This window comes from Leptonychotes weddellii, chromosome 4, assembly GCF_054177405.1.
Source record: "Leptonychotes weddellii isolate Sample4059 chromosome 4, ASM5417740v2, whole genome shotgun sequence".
NCBI lineage: Eukaryota > Metazoa > Chordata > Mammalia > Carnivora > Phocidae > Leptonychotes > Leptonychotes weddellii.
Window position 1 is genome coordinate 5027170 of NC_138372.1, and position 22606 is coordinate 5049775.

Below are 22606 nucleotides of genomic sequence, written 5' to 3' on the forward strand. Positions count from 1 at the left end.
GAGAGACGATGGACTCTGAAAAACAAACTGAGGGTTCTAGAGGGGAGGGGGGTGGGAGGATGGGTTGGCCTGGTGGTGGGTATTGAGGAGGGCACGTTCTGCATGGAGCACTGGGTGTTATGCACAAACAATGAATCATGGAACACTACATCTAAAACTAATGATGTAATGTATGGGGATTAACATAAGAATAAAAAAAAAAGAAATCAGACCTTCAGAAGATAAAATGCAGGTTTTATGACAATCATTAAGGTATATGTTGGAGACTCATGCTGCCTTTGCAGGATGTGTGCGTGTGTTGATCACATTAGGAGTCTAGAAGAAATTTACCTTTCAGGGAATATTGTTCGCAAGTGTCTCAATATTTGCATTTATTTTAAATGTTTTTCATAGGATACCTTTGTGGCAGTGTTTTCATTTCTGTCTGGAAGGTTAGTGCACATTTCTGAACAGGCTACTTCAATCCTGAACTGTAAGAAAGACTTCCTGGAGTCTTCGCACTTTGTGGAACTGCTTGCTCCCCAAGATGTGAGGGTTTTCTGTGCACACACTGCCCACGCTCAGCTTCCCCTCTGGAGCAACTGGACCCAAAGAGGTAACGGGACCCATGCTCAGATGTTTACCTTGCCTCATAAAGATCAGGTTCATTCCTTCAGAAAGAGTACCAAAATTAACGCATTGTTTTGAACCTGCAAACTATATGATTTTTCTTATTTCTTTATTTAAAAAATCAGAATGTGGGGTGCCTGGCTGGCTCATTTGGTGGAATGTGCAACTCTTGACCTTGGGGTCGTGAGTTCAAGCCCCACATTGGGTGTAGAGATTACTAAAAATAAATAAAACTTTAAAAAAAAAACAAAGATAAGGAAATAAGTAAATGAGAAGTCAGACGGTGTTGGAAACAGCATTTTAAATGCTTCTAATGACAAAGTTCCAATTAATAGGCTTTCATTTAGTCAAGTTAATTTTATAGGTTTTATATCATAAATATGTTTTTTTTAAAACATGGTTTGACTGCTTGTGTACCATATAGCAGGTTAATTGTTATAAAGATTCTGTTTTCTCTAAGCTAATAAAATTAAACATTTTCCCTCTTACATTGACTTCATTATTTCTTTGCTTGGCTTTGGAGATAAACTTCTCATGGTTAGCTCCCCTTCGAGTTTCACTTCTACCTAAAAGTTCATGAATCTCACTACTTTTTCTTCTGAAATCCTTATTTCCCTGAACTGGGGATGCCCAGTCCTAGTTTCCTTTGTGACTTTCAGACCTATATTATTTTTTAAATAATTCATTATTTCTTTTTAAAGTCATCCTTTATTACTTATTTCATATTCTTCGTGAAGCGTGTCTTAAAGAGCTTAGTGTAGATCAACCTTTTTCTTTTGAGTCTAAGCCCTCTTCTCTAATTTTTTTGAAATTTATATTTGATTTGTTTATTATGGTAAAAAAAAAAAAACCATTAGCAAAATGTACCATCTTAACCATTTTTAAATGTACAATTTAGTAGTGTTAGGTACATTGGCATGGATGTGAAACACACCTCCAGAACCTTCTCATCTTGCAAATCTAGGGCCCTGTGCCCATTCTGACTTTCTAACACAGGACGTGGTCCAATGGAAACAGTCTCGCACGCTGCTTTTTTCCGTGGCAGACCTTTGCCCCGTCTTCTGGGCACAGGTTGTGAACACTTCAAAATGCACACCTGTCTTCCTTGCTTGTTTCCAGCTCTCTCCTGTTCCCCTCACTCAAAAACATTGATTTCATTTCTCTTCCTCTTTCTCGAACACGTATTTTCAATCTTTAACTGTCCATGTTTGTTTCTCTGCTTTTATCGATCCTTCATCCACTCCATAGACATTTATTCGGCAAGCACTGTGGACCGGGAGCTGTTCAGGGTGCTGAGATGCAGCCGTGAGCAGGGCAGGCGCACCATGGCGCTGTCAGCCTGTCGTCGCGCCTCCCCAGCCACCTTCCCTCCAAGGTCGCCTCTGTGGTCTCTCTGCTCTTTTCAGCCGTGTTATCCCTGCAAATGAGTTATTGCCGTGATATTTCCCCTCCATGTAAAAACATAATATACCCTGAAATTGCTGTCTTTGGGACCTAAATATTGACTTCCTCCTTAAAGAGATGGTGCTCCTCTTGGCTACTGCTCACTCTGGGCTTTGCCTCGCACACTTCAGCGATTCCAGCTCTTCTTGAGCCATTTCTGGGCTGGGCCCATGCTGCCTCCTTCTGCCCTTCCTTTGAGCTCATAGAACATGAAGGGGACATAGGAAGCTCTAAACTCAGCAGTTGTCAGCCTTTGGCCTGGCGTCAGAGCACGTTTCCACTTCGGTTCGTTGTGCAGACCTCCCAGAAAGATCTGACCACTGTTTCTTTAGGGTGCACTTCCAAAAACAAGGATTCACCCGCTACAGCCGAGGCGTGGAACTGATAAGGGGCTCGCGTCTCCCGTTTAAGATCCCACGGTCCGGCTCTCCGTCCTGCACGACCCCTAGAGAGCGCAGTTGAATTCAGGTGCCTAGTGTCCTCACGCAGAGTGCACGCAAGCCGCCCTTCGGGTAGAGTTGCGGTATTTCCTATGTGCAAAGAATTTTAAACAAGGAAATCTGAAGATCTGAGTTTTCAATTGAGTTTTGTCCCTTCATGAGCCAAGGGGGCCATTTAGCCTCTCACTGTAAAATCGTCGTCTTGTCCTACCAGCCTGCTAACACAGGGCTGCTGCGAGAAGCAAGCACACCGATGGTTGGGAAAGCACTCTAGATGTCTGGAACGTTCTGCAACATTAGAGGTCCTCTTCGTTGCTTCCATTCTATGGAACGGATATTGTTTGCCAGGGACTTTTCTTCATGTTTCAGTGGATTGACTCGTTTAATCTTCACAAAAACCTTGTGAGGTATAGATACCATCACTGTCCCCAGTTGACAGATGAGGTAGCTGTGTTAGTTTGGGTCTGCTGAGCAGCAAATGCCAAAATGGGGTCAGCCGTGTAGACGACTTGCTGTAGGGGGTGGGGGAGGGGGGAAGCGGTGCCCTCAGCCCACAGCACACGACTGACACCCATGGAGGGAGCGGGGACAAGGGGGACTGGGGAGGAGATGGCTTGGCCTGCCGCACAGCTCAAAAGACAGCTTGGCCAGGCAAGTCAAAGGGAAGTCCGAGCCACGGTCACGCACTGGAGGAGCCCTGCGTCTCCATGGAATGGTCCTGTCCCAGTACCACTCCGTGCTCGGGCACTGGACGGGAACAGCCACCCGACACGGGGCCCTGGGGCAGCAGCTGTGGCCTGTGGTCAGTTACGTCCCCTGAAGCTGGGAGCCACGCCCCTTCTCAGCCGCTGCGATCACTGAGGCACAGAGCTAAGGGACTCACCCAAAGTCATGCTGCTGGTAGGCGTGGAGCCTGGCGGTGTGAGTCCAGGGTCCTTGCTCGGAACCGCTGCCCCTCCTGACCGCGTCCATCCCTGCAGCCGGAACCGTCAATCAGGACATCTGTAGTCACACAAAGGTGGGCGTTTGAAAGCCACACCAAGGAATCAGTCCTGTTCATAAAAATCATCTCAAAAAATTAAGAATATTTTTGAAACATCCTTACCTTGCTGTCATTCCTCTGCAAACTTATCTGAGCCTTTCCTGGGGTGGTTTTGATATCAGGGCCGTCGGGTATCTTAGAGCAATGAATTCGGTGAGCTGACCTTGTCAGCTTGGTTCTTTGTCACAGATGAGCTGTAAGAACAGTCTTCTGGTTTCAGAATTCCAGGACTGTGACTTCCGTAGTGTTCTGAATTCTGACAGTTGGATCATTGGTGCCTTTGAAACTTGGAGTTTTTGCGTTTGTTTTGTTTTGTTTTGTTTAATCATGTACGTTTTCCCTGATCATTCAAAAGCCCATTTTCTGACTCTTCCCGTGATCCTCTCCTAAGAAGTGCAAAGACCTGGACCATGTGCCCTGTCTTGGTTCTTCAGAGCTCTCATTGTTTATGCTCCTTCAGTGTATGTTTGTAAAACATCTCCTTGGTTTTAAGCATTTCCTTGGTTCCTAAAACTGAGGATTTTTCACCCCAGTGAGCAAATGCCCAAAAGATCAATTCAAGGAGCTCTAAGCAGAGGAGAGCTAAATAGTCAACAAACACTTGGGAAAAAAAGGTTCGGCCCCTTGATCAAGGCAAACTTAAACATTTCTGAATTACCACTTCACAGATCAATAAAATTAATGCCAAAATCAATAAAACTGGTGCAACCATTGGCATGAGGGTTGTGAGAACATGTCGTTAGAGACCCTGTTGGTTGGTACGATCTTCTGTAGATCAGTGTGGCACTCCACGGTGAGAGTCCTAAGACAATCATGTCATTTCCGGGGCCCAACTTTGGGGACTTGGTCCAGGGAAAGAAAAAAGTGAAAGACATTTGTGAATCTATATGCTGTATATGCTGTAAGTTGTCCAAATCGGTTTCTGAGGCACGTCCAGACTGTCACAGTGAAATAGAATATGCCCACCAAAGTAACTGTGTCCCCGGATTATTGCCTTGACCTTGGAAGGAGGAGCTTGGGTAGTTTCAGCAGTTCAATGAGGGAAAGCCCTCAGTCCCACATATCCTCACTGTCTCCCTGAAGGTCACTGCTAGAGTACCAAAGCCCCCTGGAAAATACTGGATGCGACTTGATCTCAAAGTGAGGGCAGGAACCCTTTTTGAATCAAGAATATCTCCTTCTTTGAAAGAATAGTTTCTTGTTTGTTTGGGGATAGTTGGAGTTTGTCTTGCTGAGGGGAGCTGCTCTGGCCTATTGCTCTGGGAGGGGGTGATTAACACTTTTGTCTCTGTTTCCCGCAGCATCTCAGTACGAATTTGCTCCGGTGAAATCCTTTTTCTGCAGGATCCGGTAAGTCTAGGGGCTTGTGGGAGCCAGGAACGGTGGGTTACGCTCTGATTTTATTTGTCCCTTTTTAGATTCTTTTGTATTCAGCTAGCACTGGGTTCTTGCTACAAGAAGTTTTTATTTTGATTGAGGAGAAGAGCAGACACTCAAAAAATGACTAGATAATAATGCAGTCAGGAAAAAGAACAGAGAGATCATTCTTAGCCTGGGGGTGCTCGCTCGCTCTCATGCTCTCTCTCGTGCTCTCTGTCTCTCTAAGAACCGCTGGATGATGTTAATTACACTTTCAAATGCCCATTGTTTGGGAATCTTTTGGTTTTTGTTTGCTTTTTGACTTTTGGTCTCATTTAAAATTAATTTTTGAAATTTTACTTTATTTTTTTAATTTTTTTTTTTTTAAGCGAGCTCTGTGCCTAATGTACGGCTTGAACTCGTGACCTGGAGATCAAGAGTCACACGCTCTACCGACTGAGCCAGCCAGGCGCCGCTAACTTCTTAAATTTTTAATAACTCTGAAGAGAGTAAGATAGATATGTCTAAGAGAAGGATTTAAAAGGTCCAGACATAGTGAACTGGAAGAAAACAGACCAAAATTTTAATCGTAGTTGATTTCTGATAGTATTTATTAGTGATTTTTTTTTTCCTGTCCTGAATTTACTGTGATGTGTTCATGTTACTTTTGCAATTAGAAGAAAATGTGGTTCAGTGACGTCACGATTGCCAGCATGAATGTTGAAGTTAGTAAAGGCTCCAGATGTGGAAAACTCAAGAGAAGGCTCCTTTCCTTGTAATGGATCAGTCAGCCCTCCATGGGGTTGGGGGCCTTGAGCTAAGAGCATTCCAGTGCTTGGGGAGGGCTACCTTGGGGAAAGGGGTGCAGGAGGGAGGGCTGTGTTCATTCGTTCCTTCACAGATGAGTTGTTATGAAGCTCTTAGAACAGTGCTTGCCACAGACGAAGTACTGTTTGTGTTTGTTTTGCTAATAAATATATTTGTGTGCCTTCTCTGAGCCAGGCAAGGTTACAGGTGCAAAGTTCTTGCCCTCGTGGACCTTCCATTTTGTGTGTGGGGGGAGACCAATAACAGACAGGTACCTACGTACGTGTCCTCTGGCGGTAAGTTCTGTGTGGAACAGTGAAGGGGAGTGAGAGAATTCTGGGCAGGGGAGAGATTGCTAGTGTGTTCAGGGTGGTTAAGGAATGTTCTCTAATAAGAAGGCTGATTTGAGCCAGAGCCTGAAGGAGGTGAGGGAGCGAGCCATACCTCTATCTGAGGGAAGAGTGTTCGAGACAAGTGCAAAGGCCCTGGGGCAGAGCATGCTTGGCCTGTGGGGGGAGTAACAAGGAAGCTAATGTGGCTGGAGCAGAGGATGGAAGGAGATGAAGAAACAGGGACCAGACCGTCGGGAGCTTTGATTTCTGAAGGAAATGTTTTCGTTCAGGTTAAGCATTTATTTGAAAACTTTACTAGCGGAATTTGCAAAATAACATGGAAGTCGAGGCAATAGTACAGTGAACTGGTATGTACTCACCATTCAGCTTCAGTGACATTAACCCGTGGCCAGTCTTCTGTCATCTCTGCCACTGCCTGCACCTCAGCCCGCCCTCCCCGTGATCCTGAAGCAGATCTCAGACTGTGTATCATTTCCTCCATCAGCATTTCAGAGTGCGAGCTAAAACATAGGGCTCTCGTTTATCTCCATGATGCTCAAGTGGTCCCGTCTGCGGCCAGCAGGAAGCCCTTCAGGCTAGCTCCAGTGCCATGTGAGGGCACCCCTGTGGTCGCTGACAGCTGCCCTTGCTTCGGGCACAGTGGCCCAGGCCCCGCCTAGACGTTTCCTGCCTCAGACATGGAGTCCGTCATTTCTCCGACCATCCCTCATTCCTTGTGGTGGGAAATGGCATTACCGTATGGAGACCAAGCAGGCTCCTCCTGGCTTCTGGGAATCCTCAGTGGACAGAGATAGGACAGTTTCATTTTTCAGAAGGACAAGAACTGGCATGAAAGGACCGCACTAGGCGCTGGGCTAGAGAAGGTGCAGGGATGACAGGCAGCGGGAAGGGCTGTCACCCCGGGCGGCGGTGGCAGGGAGATGTGGAAATATTCTGGATGTTTTGGAGTATTCGGGATATTTGTGTACGGGAGAGTTATCGGAGTTCATTAATGGACTAGTTTTGGGTGTGAAATAAAGGATTCGGCGACGGTGACACGAGGGTCCCTGACTCCAGTGGCCCTTTACTGGGGGCAAAGGAAACCAGGAGAGCCGCCTCCTGGAGCGAGGAGGGGAAGAGTCCGGTGCCTGGTTTTAGACAAGTTGATTCGCCCTATCGGTTGGAAATCTAACTTGCAGGGTTGACTCGGCATTGGTACGTGGGTCTGGAGTTCAGGGAGAAGGTAGAGACAGGTGCTAGAGACAGGTACTCGGGTCGTCAGCATGGACAGGACATGAAGCCGGGGACGGGATGAGCCTGGGAGATGCGTGCACAGAAACAGGAGGGAGTGGGAGACACAGCACAGCTTGTGGGTCAGGGTCAGTGTCAGGCCGCTGTCTTTTCTCAGTGGCAGAAGTGGGGTCACGGTTGAGAGTGGAGGCGCCAGAGTCTGCAGAGAGGCAAGGAAGCGAGGTGGGGGTGGGAGCGCCAGGGCACGTGGACGTGGACAGCTAAAGACCACCTGACATCACTTCGAACAATGGTGGGAGAGGCGAGGTGTGACTCGTAGAAATGGGGGAGTATGGATTCGGTTGTGCGCACGTTGACACTCAGGGGACCATGGTGTATCCAAGGAGAAATGTCCCCCAGGCAGCTGGAGCTCTAAAACAGGGTGAAAGCCTGGGAGTTGAGCCGCCCCTGCCCAGGGAGGTGCCCCACAGCCGGGGCTGGGGCTCGCCGAGCAGGTTCTAGCCCTGCTCTCCTGCTCAGGCAGGCATGTAAGGAGCGCTTCCCCACGCACGGGGCCCTCTGCCCATCCAGGTAGTAGCTGACGCTATGAGACTAAGTCAGTCCCCTGAGAGAGTGTAGGTAGGGATGGTGGAGAGCTGGCTTCGGGGGGGGCATGATCACAGGGAACCCTGATTTCTGTCACGTGGTACTTGGTTTAGACGCGTGAGGTAAGACAGGTAGGGAAGTCACGTCGGGAAGTTACGGTTTGGGTGAAAAGAAAAGTCATGGGATGGCTAGTTCCATTTTTAACACACTAAACTGGTTCTCCATAAAACCTCTTTTTCATTGAATAACGAATGAGTGTAATTATCCTTGGGTATCAAAAATGTAAACTAACATTTCTTTTTAAAATAAACACATTTAAACTTTTTAGATTTGGATAGGTCTCTCGGAAATCACCAAGAAGGCGTCTCTCCTGGCCTTGTTTCCCATTGGGCTCCCTGAATGCATCAGGACTGGTTACTCATCCTTTCTGTGCTTTTCAGGGGAGGCCAAGACACAGAGCAAGAAAAGCATTACTACCCATTCCGGATTATCCCGTATTTGATGCATGTACATAGCTCTACCCAGCCGGAATCTGAGCCCTGCTGTCTCACCCTGGTGGAGAAGATTCACTCCGGTTATGAAGGTAAGTCAGGCGTGTCTGCTTTCAGATCAAACGTAACCTGACAGTAGGAACATGTGAAAGCCTGTTTACGGCAGCCACAGAACCAGAAAAGAGTGCTGGAGGCTTCATGTTGGCCCTGAACTCTTGGGCATTTAGAGCTGATCTGCCCTGATGTTTCCTGACCCTGACTTCTTGGTGGTTGTCTCCTTCAAGGTCGGCGCGGCCCTAAGGGTCTAAGCACAAACTTGGCCACCAATACCTGGTCCTCTGATCCATTCTCTACTGGTGACTATTATGTGGCCTTTGGCTTCTGTCCTGTGTGAAACAGGAACATGGAACTTGGGGGCGCCTCGGTGGCTCAGTTGGTTAATAAGCACCTGACCATTGGTTTCAGCTCAGGTCACGATCTTACCAGTTGTGGGATCGAGCCCCGAGTCGGGCTCCATGCCCAGTGGGGAGTCTGCTTGAGATTCCCTCCATCTGCCTCTCCCCCTACGCACACCCTCTCTCTCAATAAATAAATCTTTAAAAAAAAAGAGAGAGAGAGCATGAAAATTGTTGCACAGTGAGGTCACAAGAATGAATTTATATTTTTTACATGTCCAGAAAGCCCTTAAGTGAAAACTGTAGTTTCTATCCTCTGGTGGCAGAACTACATTTCCAAATTCATGGGTTAATACACAAGCAGCTTCCATTTGTTATTTGAAATTAAAGTCAGTTCTGCTGTAATCTGACATGTGCTTTCCTAAAAATTACCATCCTATGCAAAAAAACAACAAAAAACCCCACACCAAAACACACACACACACAAAACCACAGGGCTTAAGGGAAAAACGTGTTCAGGGGCACAACACTCAAAAACTTAACCACACGTTAACAATGGGCCAGGAATCTAATAAAAACAATAACACAGCTTTACACACGTTAACTGTGAAGACATACACAGATGCTACAGTGCCTGGGCGCCTCACCTTGGAGAAGCCTCGCGGGGGCTCCCGGACGTGGCTGGTGGTGGGCCTGCTCCTCCTCAGTTAACTGTGAGGGTGGAAGGGGGGCCGTCTGAAGTCAGGTGTGGACGGGCGTGTCTCCTGTAAAACACGCGGCGCACAGAGGTAGCCCTAGATGAGGTGTGTGCGTGTGTTTGTGTATTCTTGGGGGACTCCCTTCACCTCTCGTTTCTTGCAGATGAAACTGTGCATGATTTCAAATCACTGCGTTTTCAAAGTGAGCTACAGTCGAACTGACCGTACCCATTTTCTGACACAGATTTAAAATATCCGCGTCATAACTGACACCAAATCCAATGTACTTAGTTGTACACCACCACCAAATACCACCAGGCTTGCCGGGCCTGACCTTTCATTTCCCCGAGCTTTGACTGTGGGATTGTGATGAGTAAGCTTTCCGTGCACACGAACTCTATTTAAAATTAACTTCGGTAGGCATCGCATTTTGACCTACTCGAAATATAGTTAATAATGACAAGTATTATAATTTAACCGTAGCCTTGGCTTCTTGAAGGCCAGGGCCCTAAGTGAGATTTCTTCCATTTCATATAGAGATATTGTTCTCTCTTTAATGTAAGTGCTCAGTTAATGACTGATTAGATATTTGCCTTTAGGTGAGTCTTTCTGTTTTTCATAGCTCCTCGAATCCCGGTGGATAAAAGAATTTTTACCACAACACACACCCCAGGCTGTGTCTTTCTTGAAATAGATGAAAGGTAAGTGCTTCTTTAAGCCTGAAAGAAATTTTGTTTCTGAAAATAGATAGAAATATGAGAACATTTACATTATGTTTACATACCCCTCTCCATTATGAAATGGACACCTATCCATTTGCCCCTTTGATTTCTTAGCTTGAAGTTTATGTTTTAATATAAGTATCTTGCACATTATACGTCTACAGTTTACAAGTTATATTTGATTTCACAGTAGCCTGCTTTAGGTAAGTCAGGAATTATTGTTCCACGTTACACAAGAGAACAGTGAACCTGGACATGGTACGTGATTGTCCTCTAAAGCAGACCAAAACTCTAACTCTGGCCTCGAGCTCCTGTGCAAGCATGATTTCCACCAGACGAGTGCTTTGCTAAACACCTTTTGATGAAATGTTTATGAGTCTGAAATGAGGGGGAGAAACAAAAGGAAAAAAAGAACAGTTTTTTGTTTTTTGGTTTTTTTTTGGTAAAGCTAAGTTTACTTAATTTAAAGCATCATCAGTCATTTTGAACTTCCGTCTTTTCCACTTTTTTTTGGTATTAAAGTGCTCTTACTTAAAGAATAGTGATATAGGTAGTAGTCATTGCTTATTGTTGTTTTTTAATACTTTCATTTGGAAAAATAAACATTGTTATCCCCTGGTGAGTACCCTCTGTTTCCCCCCCCCCCCGCCGCGTTTATTTTTGAATTTTATTTATTTGTGAAATCTGGAAATCTGGGGCTCAGTGCACCATGGCGCACATAATTGTAAAACAACAAAGTCAAAACGGCTGGCACAGTTATGATCGCTCTTAATTTTGATTTTTTAAAAATCTTAACATCTGAAAATAGGTTTATTTTATAATGGATACCCTGAATCTAAACAGTAATTGGTGAAATACTTTGTATCATGGAGTCTGTAGAGAGTAAGAACATTTAGCTGCAGATACCATGGTAATGGCTTAAATTTATTGCATTAGAAAATGTTTGTGAATTTGTACACACAGAAAACATTTATGCAGTCAGTTCCTTCCAAGTCATCCTTAAGGTTCTGCATTCGTGGCTTTCCCTAAAGCTTCATCCTGCACATGTCTTTGTGTTCCTGGTGTCTATTTGTTACTACCTTATGGGAGACACTGTTTCTGTGTGGTTTTAATCGTGCTGGATAAATTTGTAGCCTGCTTTATTAACTTAAAACCATAAGCATTCTTCTGCGTTATGACGTGATCTTTGTAAACTTTTTAAATGGGGAAGGGGAGGCAATCAGAGACCCCCTGAGGAACTTGCTAAAAATACAGATTCCTGGTCTTACCCCAGAAACCGTGATTTAGTTAGCCTGTGGTGAGCCTATGAATCTTTTTCTAGCAAGTTCCATAGGCGACTTTGACACATGTCCAATGCCCAGCATTTCTTAGATTATGGAACCATTTCCCCATGGTGTGGGCACTGAGGTGGTTTGCTCCTTTTATAAATGCTGGAATGACATCTTTTGCATACCTTTTTTTTTTCATATTTAGAATTAAGTAAAAAAGTATTGTTTAAAGTGTATAAAGTCTGAAAATTACTTGTTGCATGTGACGTGCTGTCTGTGCTGTGTCTCTACCCCAGAGCGGTGCCTCTGCTGGGTTACCTACCTCAGGATCTGATGGGAACGTCTGTCTTAGCGTATCTGCACTCAGAAGATCGTTCTCTCATGCTTGCTGTACACCAAAAAGGTAAGGACCTGCTTCTTCACAGGAGGAAGTTTTTGTGTAACCACTCATCCGCTCTAATTCTCCATTTCATTTCTTGTTAGATCTTCTCATAAGCTCTTAATCACTAGAGCTCAACCTTTAACAGGTGAGCACTGTGTTGAAGCTGCTAAAACAATTTTTTTTTCTATTTTGACATCTGAAAAACTTACCAATAAACGCTTAGAAAAAGACATCTGCAGTAAATATCTGCATTAAATAAATTCTAATCTCGTCGTATTATCTTATATAGTCTTGAAGTATGCAGGCCACCCTCCCTTTGAACACTCACCCATTCGATTTTGTACTCAAAATGGAGATTACGTCATCTTGGACTCCAGCTGGTCCAGCTTTGTGAACCCATGGAGCCGGAAGGTATCGTTCATCATTGGTCGGCATAAAGTTCGAACGTAAGTCAGTCAGTGTTCATGGTTTTAGAAGAACGTTTTTACCAAATAGTATTCTTCCACCTACTGACTCCCTTTGACTCAATTGATACATAAACCAAATAAAGCACAGATTTTTTTTTTAAGTGCTTTTGGAAGACCGTTTTGCAGTGTATGTCAAGAACCTTGAAAGATTTCTACCTCTTTGACCTCATGATTCCCTTATGGAAACAGTCTAAGGAAATAGGCCTAAATACAGAAGAGCTTTATAAAGAAAAGACACATTTGCACCATTGTTCAATCATAATGGCAGGCTTAGAGTAGCTTATATGTTGATCATTAAGTAAGTTCTAGACTATTTGTTTGACGTGTTGTATTATTGGTCAAAGGAAATTTTTGCAAAGATTATATAACATGAGAAATTGATATATATTCGATTTAAAAAGCAGCATACGAAACTTTTTTTTTTAAGATTTTTTTTATTTATTTGAGACAGACAGAATGAGAGAGAGCAAGCACATGAGAGGGGGGAGGGTCAGAGGCAGAAGCAGGCTCCCTGCCGAGCAGGGAGCCCGATGCGGGACTCGATCCCGGGACTCCAGGATCATGACCTGAGCCGAAGGCAGTCGCCTAACCAACTGAGCCACCCAGGCGCCCCATACAAAACTGTTTATACCATATGAATATATATGTGTTCAGATGACACACAAACACTGTGAAGTAGGAAAAAGAAGAAGAAAGGAAATAAAATACAAATTTTGGCTATGTGTAGGGTAATGGGATGAGGGTTGGTTTGTTTTGGTTTTGTTTGTTTTTTTTTTTTTTTGTCTTTTCTGAATTTTAAAGTTCTCTTTAGTGACCACGTAAAACTTTTATATCAGCTTCTGCTGTCAAATTCCACTTACATTGTATCAGATCTTTATTTTTAAAAATTAGATGCTTTAGCTGTTATTTTCCTGCCAACACAGCTGACTCTGGCCGGTTTGATTACTGCTACCATCCATGTAACAGAACCTTGTGAAATGAATCTGGAACAACCTGGCCTGCTACTCTTGTAGCCTAAAATACTCCCAGTCCTTTGACTTTTTGGTTTAAAATTTAAAATTGACCTGTAGGTTTCTCAGCTGGGCCATAGGTTCCCCTGTGGTAACGTTTTGGTTTTTTTTTTTTTAGCATGGAAATTTTACTTAACTCTTTAGGATCATGCTGAGATTGAGACATTATGTCTTTTGTGTTTTGTTTTACAGTTTTGTGCACATAAGCGTAAAACTGAGAACAGTAGGTCTACCAGTAAGACTTCTTTTGTCATGTTTTAATACTGTAATAGAGGATACCTAGCCATGGTGAGAAACGGTCCCAAGGTCCTCCTATGTCTTTGTGCTCTGGGGTTTGGCCTCTCAGTAGAGCAGGTCCGGAACCCTAATGGGAGAAATGCGCTCCATGCTGCCTTAACTCAAGAGACCAATTTGTGCTAGAAAACTAATGTAATAAGTAGGATAGGAAATATGACTGCCAATTCAGTGTTATTCATGTTGGTCAGAAAGGACTTTTTTTTCCCGGTAGGGAGATCTGTGGGGAAATGAAAATCAAATCAGGTGGTTCCTTAGTATGACCATAGGAAACCCCAGAGCAAGTATGATTGCTCTCATGAGGTGTCCCTCTGGGTGTCTGTCCATCGGTCTGCGTGCCTTCCCTGACAGTGCCAGAGCCATGTCCTAGATGCTTCAGGTGTCCTTTCAGTTTGATTTTATAACGTATGAAATTAACTGATAAGTACTCACAGTGTTTGCAGTTTAAAAAAAAATTATAAATTATACCAGCATTTGCATCTCCGTTTCCGGGATGATGTGAAGGAAAAACTTAGAGACTACTAAGTGTTCATCACTCTTGTAAAATAATCATCCACTATGTTTATACAACTGTTTTAACGAGGACTTCTGGGTCACCTGCTGTGCCGGGCATTGTGCTAGACCCTGAGACTAAGATGGTAGACCACACAGACAGCGTCTCCACTGTCCTGGGGCCCACAGTGCAGTGGGAGAGCCAGGACCTAGAAATGGCACATGTGAGTGGAGTTTTGCCAAGTGTGAGGTTGAAATGGGAACAGTGAGGGGGGACAGGGAGGGTGTTCAGCAGGGAACCTAGCCACCTCTCTGTGGGCAGGCAGGTGATCCTACAGACAATATCCATATACTCGGCGAAAGAGTAACTTTCGCAGAGGTCCCTTGAGGAGGAGGTGGGGAAGTGGAGACAAGAACCAGGTTTTCTCCCTGACTCCTCGAGCAGCGTCCTTCCATAGCCAGTCACCTAGCACTGCACAGCATTTGCCACTTTCTGGTCAAGGCTGCGTCTCCACAGCCTGCACGTTCATCATCTTGAGTTACATGATTACTGACTAAAGACACAACCTGGCTTTGTAGAAAGTTTCACAGACAGGAGTAGACCTCACAACACAAAGCAGTTGGTTCTATTTCTGTTCCAGAATTTCATTTGACAGACAAACCCAAACGTTTCTGGAAGGTATTCAAGCTCATAGTGCGTGGACGTATTTATCACGGGTCAGATGTACCTTACCCCCAGACTGCTCCTTCCCTGATGGATTCATTCTTGTACGTGCCTGTTGGAGGTACCAGAGGGGTGAACACAGCAGAGCAGAGAGCCTGACCCCACAGAGCTCACATGCCAGTGGGAAGCAGGGGGGCACAGGCATTAGACGGGCTAAGGGGGTGCCGCGCACAGTGTGTCAGGCGGTGCACTCAAGCACAGTTTGCCGTGTACGTTCCACATGCCCCAGGCTGTGCCGATAGCTGTCGGAGGGCACCACCCACGGTCTGCCCGCTGAGGGAGACGACATTGCCACGGGGGTCTGCACAGAGAGGGAAGTGGTCTCCAGAGGCAGAGCTCTTCCTGACTACTTTTATGACACTGCTAATATCCTGTGGTTTTTTTGATAATTGTTTCTTTGGGAAAGTATGTTTTTAGGGAATTGGGTTGTGCGTTTAAGTTGTGAGAAACAGCAGGATGGCAGAATGGAAAAGGGAAGGCACTGGCTTTGGAGTCAGGCCTGTAGATTCAAACCCTGACTGCTGCTTCTCAGGTATGAGAGTCAGCAAGTAACCCAACCTCTCTGGCATCACGATGATTCCTGCTTCGTAGGGTTGGGAGGACTCAGGAGATGACATGTCTGATCAGTGTATCACGTTAATAGTACTTGAGTTACTGAGGTGCTGAGAGGCAATACACTGTGGTGGCAAAAGTGCACCCCGAAACCTAGACTCTGGTCCCTTCATGAATACCTGCTTAGACTTTACCAGCTAGGTGACTTTGAGAAGTTTTCAACTCCAGTGAAGGAGGTAATACTTGCTAGAGCACTTGGGACGGTGTCTGGCACATTGTAAGGATTTTAAAAATGTTCTTCTTGCTGTATGTTATAAAAGCAGCATGGTTCCTGTCACATAGAAGGTCCTAAATGAACATCATTTCCTTCTCTTCTTTGTGATGTTTTCTAGCTGGCACACCTGCCTCTCACTGTGTTCAGGTAGTAGTTTTGAAACACTCTAGTGTAAACAAGACTGCAGGTTGTGACAGCCACAGTTTCATCAATGGTTGGGTTGCTGAAGCGATTAGGTACATTAAACATTAAATGTTGTTTGGCGGACCTAGGGTCTTAAAATTTCTACAATAGGTTACTCAGTTAATGTTAAATGTTGAGACCAGTGGTTGTTGAAGATATTTTGGTAGCTAAGGAGGTTACTCGTCACTGATTTTAGATTTCTACAAAAACAGTGCTGACACAGATGTTGAAAGACTAGAGCTCTAGACGATCCAAAGAAGCCTCTTAATGTCTTAGTATTTTTTCTGCTTCCACAGATGGGATTTAGCTTTATATTTTCTATTTGAAGTCAAAGAGTTGCTCTGTAGAAGTATAGATTTATTATTTGAACATTCTGTTTAAAAATCACTTTAGACTTTATTGTAAATTTTGAATTGCCTGACTCCATCTTGCACTTGGCACTTTGTAGGAGTCCACTGAATGAGGATGTTTTTGCTACCAGAAAAAGAAAGACGAACAGTAATGACAAAGACATAACAGAATTACAAGAACAAATTCACAAACTTCTCTTACAGGTAAAGTGAGATTTTAAAAAGCAAACACAAAATTTCCATAATCATGTTTTATTTTAACAGTCGATCTTAGTGAAGTCACCTCACAAAAATACACCGCAAGGAGAGAAATCTTTACCCTCTGCGTTCCAGGAATTTTTGTCTTCCTGTTTTTGTTTTTATTTATTTTTTATTTTTTTAAAAAGATTTTATTTATTTATTTGACAGAGACACAGCGAGAGAGGGAACACAAGCAGGGGGAGCGGGAGAGGGAGAAGCAGGCTTCCTGCTGAGCAGGGAGCCCGATGCGGGTCTCGATCCCAGGACACTGGGATCATGACCTGAGCTGAAGGCAGACGCTTAACGACTGAGCCACCCAGGCGCCCCGGAATTGTTTTTTGAAATACCGAAGCCAAAAGCCAGAGGTTGAGCACACGGTAGCGTCCGGAATACATGAAGGATGCTCTCATTTAGAAACAGCTTCCCTGTCTGACCTGCTGACTAGCTTTGCTCTCTTGGAATGGGATCTTACAAGAATGTTCTGTGCATTTCACTCAGGAAAAGGAAAACAAGATGAATAAAACTGAATTTAAAAACAAAAACGGGAGCAGGGGCCATCGGGCTCCCTGCTCACTGGGAAGCCTGCTTCTCCCTCTCCCACTCCCCCGGCTTGTGTTCCTGCTCTTGCTATGTCTCTCTCTGTTAATTAATTAATTAATTAATTAATTAATTAATCTTAAAAAAAATTTCCAATTTTAAAGGTGGGGACAGAGGGATGGCAGGTCTCTGGACCTGGTTATTACAAGGCAAACGTGGGGGAGACTACCTGTTGAAAACAAATGCCAATAATGATTCCTATGGAGATCCCGTTAATAAACCAGAAAAGCGTTTACGGATAGTGTCCCCGAGAAAACTGTGAGCCCCGTAGCTTCCACACGGTCTTCCACAGAATCTCTAGGGTTCACGAGTGAAGTTCATGGCACAGAGCATGGTGTATATTTAATTTCTTGTGTCTGTTCTAAACTCTGCGTAAAGAGCTAGAGTTTATTTCCATACTTTGTTCAATCTGTTATGTGGCTTTCTAAAAATTCGTTGTTCTAGAAACGCCCGCCTAGACTAGAAAACGAGGCCCTGCCCTGGAGAATGGCTGAAGGGAGAGAGGAAGGCCCTCTTTGTCCGCAGCCGAGTTAAAAGCGTCGGCCTGCACACGCCCGACTTAGGGGTTCAGGGAGGTCCGTGCTGGCGTGAAGTCTGAGGTGGACGCTCTGGCTCTCCCCGCGGCCGCGGCCCCGGATCTCCTCCTTCCTTCAGCGGCGCCTCCTTCTTCCCGCAGCCGGTTCACGGGAGCGCCTCCAGCGGCTACGGAAGCCTGGGCAGCAGCGACTCGCAGGAGCCGCGCCTCAGCCTCCCGTCGTCCAGTGAGTGCAGCGCAGCCCGCGCCGAGGCGGCGCGCGGAGAAGCGGTACGTGAGCGGCGTCGTGCGTGCGTGCGGGCGTGCGGGCGGGCGGCGTCCTTTGCGTCCCTGCCTGGTGGGGTGAGACGGGTCAGCACCACTTCCGCGTCTGAGCGCGTGGGACGGTCTGTTGTGTGTCCTTGACCCGCTGGCACCGTGTTTGATGAGCAGACGTCCTAGTCCGTTTTGGGTTGGAAAAATGCCTGTGAAAAGAAAACAGCACCTTTGCAAGGTGGTATTTGGGTTCATCGTGTGCTTCCTAACAGTTACCGAACTGTGGACAGACTTAGGTAAAGTTGCCTTTGTACCGGCGTGCTGCGGCCCAGGGGGGAAGCGAGTTAACGTTGTTACTGTGCCTTTAGTCATGTCTTCAGAGAACCGGGGGTTAAACGTACTTCATCTTTTAATGTGTGTCTTGTTTATCTTTTAATTTTCTGATTTTTGAAACATATTCTGTCGTTCTTTTCCCTCAGCTGACTTTGCAGCAGGTCTGTGCCAGTGTGAACAAAACTAAGAATCTAGGTCAGCAGCTCTACATTGAGTCAATGGCCAAGTTACCAGGTGAGCGAGTGACGGGGACGCGCGCGGGACGGCTTGGCGGTGAGTCAGCAGGGCCGCCCCCGACCTCCTCGCGCGGGTCTGCCCTCTCCTGCGTGGGCGTGGTGCGTGCGAGCACAGAGCCGCGACCCTGTGCTGCCTGCCAGGCCTTTCACGTTGACTTGTCCAGGTGATGACTGAAATAATGCTAATGGTAGCAGCGAATACTGCTCTGAAAGCTAAACGGTGTTAGAGTGTAATTTCTGTATATTTCCACTGAAGAATTAATGTTTTTGATAATACCAACAGATTCATAGATTCTCCCCCATGAGGCATCTGTCAGCAGAGAGAGTTAATTGTAGAGTGCGTCTCATAATAATCCCTTCTTGTCATTGAGAACAAATGAAGGATATTTATGACCTAAATTGAAGGAAAAACTGGGGACTTTTTTTTTTTTTTGATACATGTTTACTTTTCTCAGATACGAGGTAAGGAGCATTCCAAAGGAATTGGATCACTCATGATAATTGACGTTTTTAGAAAAGTCAACTTACTGGCTATTTTAAAAAATAATAGCTATATTTTCCAGGGCTTGCCGTAATTTACAAAACAAAAACATCCACCTGCTGCTCCTACAGATGATATCATGGGGAGCCTCTAGGCTGCCCTCTGGATAGAGCATGTCCAGCCCTTGAGTTTTTCTTGTCTCCTTGGCAGGAGGTTTAATATTCTGCTTGTCTCTTTTGCCATAGATGCAAGGGCACGAGATAGAAACAACACCTTTTTTGTCCCTTGAACCTATCAGATTCTCTCTCTGCAAAAGAATTTATTTGAGTATCTTCCTTGCTGTATATCCTTGTCCTATGTCCTGGCATTGGAACTTCTTTAGGGGGATTTGAAGACTGAAGTTTCTAAATGTTTTCTTTTTTGTCTGGTCCACTTTGTGCTGCTCACTGCTGCTTGGGCCTAGGACCTCACGTTAGGGCCACGATTTTATGTCCTGACCTCTGTATTTCTTGTCAGAGTACAAATTGTTTCTCACCTTCTGTTTTGTTCCATTTCTTATCATCTACCATTGGTCTGGAAATGCTATCAGTACCATGGCTTGAAGGCTATGTTTTTAAGCAGACATCAATATTTCATCATTCACCATTTTACAAAATTTAAGCTATAACTAATTCTGTGTATTTATGATGCTATTCTAGAAACTGATATTATTTTCCTACTTAGCTATGTGCTGTATTGGACTCTAACACACATAGGATGTGACTTTTGGGGGCGAGGGAAAATCTGCCATTTAATATTGCTTGGGGGGAACTATTGTTACTTGGGCATCTTGATTTTTAGCATTTTAAGACTTACAAGTTCAAAGAGCTAGTAAAATATCTTTATTACTCTTTACTCAAGAGAAACAAGTATGCAACTTAAAGATAAAAATGTTGTAATTTAAATATTAGAAATAGCACCACTCTGGGGTGCCTGGGTGGCTCAGTCGTTAGGCATCTGCCTTCCGCTCAGGTCATGATCCCAGGGTCCTGGGATCGAGCCCCGCATCGGGCTCCCTGCTCCGCGGGAAGCCTGCTTCTCCCTCTCCCACTCCCCCTGCTTGTGTTCCTGCTCTCGCTCTCTCTCTCTGTCAAATAAATAAATAAAATCTAAAAAAAAAAAAAAGAAAAAGAAAAAAAGAAATAGCACCACTCAAAAGGAAAATACTAAATAATCATTTTATACGTGTTTTATATACAGGGTGTCAGAGCCAAGAAGAACATAAGGTTTTAAGTTTATATTTTTACCTTTCTTATGAGGGCAGGTTTGGCTTTGAAATAGAACAAGAAGGGAAATTTTAGAAGTTACTATGGAAAGGCAAGGAGTAATGAAGATCTAAAGCCCCTTCATCAGCTACACATACTGATGCCACCTGCCAGAAGCATTTGGGGAACCTGGGGAAAATGGACTTTTCCACTTCTAGAGTGTCAGCGCCTGAGGGAGAAACATTGATCCGTGAACTGAACTCACTCAGCGTGAACATGCTTTGGTTTGTGCTCAGGGAGAGCTGGAAAGAGCATCATTCCAAACTGACAAGGAAAAAAGCTATATGGCAGTGAGTTCATGAGCTTTCTTGAACCCATCAGAGTGCTGAGGCTCCAGGGCAGCCAACAGGCCTAAAATCTAAGAGGGACACATGCTTGCAGGCAGACGTGAGATCAAGCCCTGGATAGTGGTGCACCGGCTGACAGGACAGCAACTCGCAGGAGACAGGCCTCTGAGGCATAATGCAAAGGGAAGATCATGGGCTGCAAGTGGAGCAAATATTGGCAAAAACCCAAAGCTCTCTAGCACACCAGCCACCACATAAGCACAAAGTGTCATTAGAGGGATTTGAAAGCTGTGATACATTGAGTGAAACCATAGCAACAACAAATCTCAGTCCTGGCCAACAAATTAGTTAGGTTAAATGTCTTCAGAGGAAAACTAAAGCTGTTAGCCCAGAATTCTCTACCTAGTGGAAAGTGTCTTTCAGAAATGAAGGAGATCTAAAGAGTTCTCAAACAAAAATGGCGGGGGTGGGGGGGTATTGCCAGCAGATCCATTCTATGAGAAACACTAAGGGAATTTCTAAAGGTGGAAGGAATATGGTACCAGATGTAAAACTTGAATCGACACAAAGAAATGAAAAGCACTGGAAACAGAATGAAGAAATTTTATTTTTTACTTATTTTTGATTGCCCTAGAAGGTAACTGACTAAAGCAGAAATACTCTCCTGCATTTATGACCTATGTAAAAATACTATAAAGGATCAGGAGAGGCACTGGGAATGTGCTGCTATGGAGTCCTTACACCAGAAGCAATATGTCATTTGAGGGTAGAAACTGATTCCTTAAAGGTATATGTTGTGAACTTTAGAACAATTATTAGAATTCGTTTTTAAAGAAGTATAAATAATGTCAGTAGAGGAGACAAAGCGGAATTTAAAACATTTTATGCAAAATGAATCAGAAAAGAAACAAAAACCCAGATGGAATAAATGGAAAACAGCTAGCAAAGTTGCATACTTTTAATTCAGCTGTTTCCGTAATCACATTAAATGTGAATGTTCTCAGTGTACCAGCTGGAAGACTGACATTATCAGTTGGATGAAAAAAGGTAAGAAGCAGCTGCATAGTATCTATAAGAACCCATTTTGCAAATAAAAACATAGGTTAAGAGCAAAAGGTTAGAAAAGATATGCATGCTAACAGGGATCCAAAGAAAGCTGAAAAGCTGTATTAATATCAGGTAGTGTAGACTTTAGGACAAGGAACATTACCAGGGTTTCAGAGGGATACTGCATGACAACAGAGGGGTTGATTCTCTGAGAGCAGGTAACAGTCCTAAAAGGTTATACACCTAACATCAGAGCTTCAAAATACATGAAGTAAACACTGATAAAGACTTTGAGAAATAAATCTGCAGTGGTAGTTAGAGACTGTAACACACCCCTCTGTGTAATTGATAAAACAAGTGGACAGAAAATCAGTAAAGATGTAGAAGACCTGAACAGCACTGTCAACAAAATTGGCCTAATGGACATTGATGGAACACTCCAATCAACAACAACATGATGCTTATTTTTCTCAAGGGCACATGGACTGTTCATTAAGATAGACCTTATTCTGGGCCATAATACGAGCCCTATCAGTGTTTTAAAAATATAAATCATAACAAATATATTCTCTGACCTAATGGATTAAACTAGGAATCAGTAACAGGAAGGCTTATCTAGAAAATTCACAAATGTTGGGAAATTAAAGAACACACCTCTGAATGACCCAGAAGGGACCCTTCCCTTTAAGAGAAGTAAAAACATTTTGAACTGAATGAATTGAAAAAAAAAAAACAAAAAAATCGTGGAATGCAGCTAAAGCAGTGCTTAAAGGGAGATTTATAGGATTAAGTGATTATATGGGAAAAAGAAGAAAGGTCTCAAATCAATAATCTAAGCTTCCTCCTTAAGAAACAATAGCAAGAAGAGCAAATTAAATCCAAGCTAAGCAGAAGGAAAGAAATCATAAAAACCGCATTATCAATGGAATCGAGAACAGAAATCAATAAGAGATAATTAATGAAATCAAAAACTTATAAAATTAAAAACCTTTGGCCATACCAAACAAGAAAAGAAGACAGAAATGCTCACTATTGGGAATGAAAAACCCCACAGATGTTAAAGAGATGACAAACAACTCCATTCCCAAACTTTGGTCTATTAATATCTTGAAAGAAAGAAC

The 22606-nt window shown here is 44.1% G+C and overlaps 1 protein-coding gene across 12 annotated transcripts in view; it reads left to right on the forward strand.

Moving 5' to 3' along the window:
• PER3 (period circadian regulator 3) overlaps nt 1-22606 on the forward strand; it is a 55508-nt gene that overhangs the window by 4140 nt on the left and 28762 nt on the right. For 8 of the 12 annotated variants that reach the window (XM_081817424.1, XM_081817426.1, XM_081817419.1 and 5 more), the window contains 9 exons: nt 394-595; nt 4836-4884; nt 8309-8451; nt 10075-10153; nt 11739-11845; nt 12114-12270; nt 16269-16374; nt 17684-17812; nt 18277-18403. In XM_081817424.1, the coding sequence (XP_081673550.1) occupies nt 394-595; nt 4836-4884; nt 8309-8451; nt 10075-10153; nt 11739-11845; nt 12114-12270; nt 16269-16374; nt 17684-17812; nt 18277-18403 (1099 nt within the window). The remainder of the gene's footprint in view (nt 1-393; nt 596-4835; nt 4885-8308; nt 8452-10074; nt 10154-11738; nt 11846-12113; nt 12271-16268; nt 16375-17683; nt 17813-18276; nt 18404-22606) is intronic. The other 4 variants (XM_081817423.1, XM_081817425.1, XM_081817427.1 and 1 more) reach the window with 4 other exon arrangements.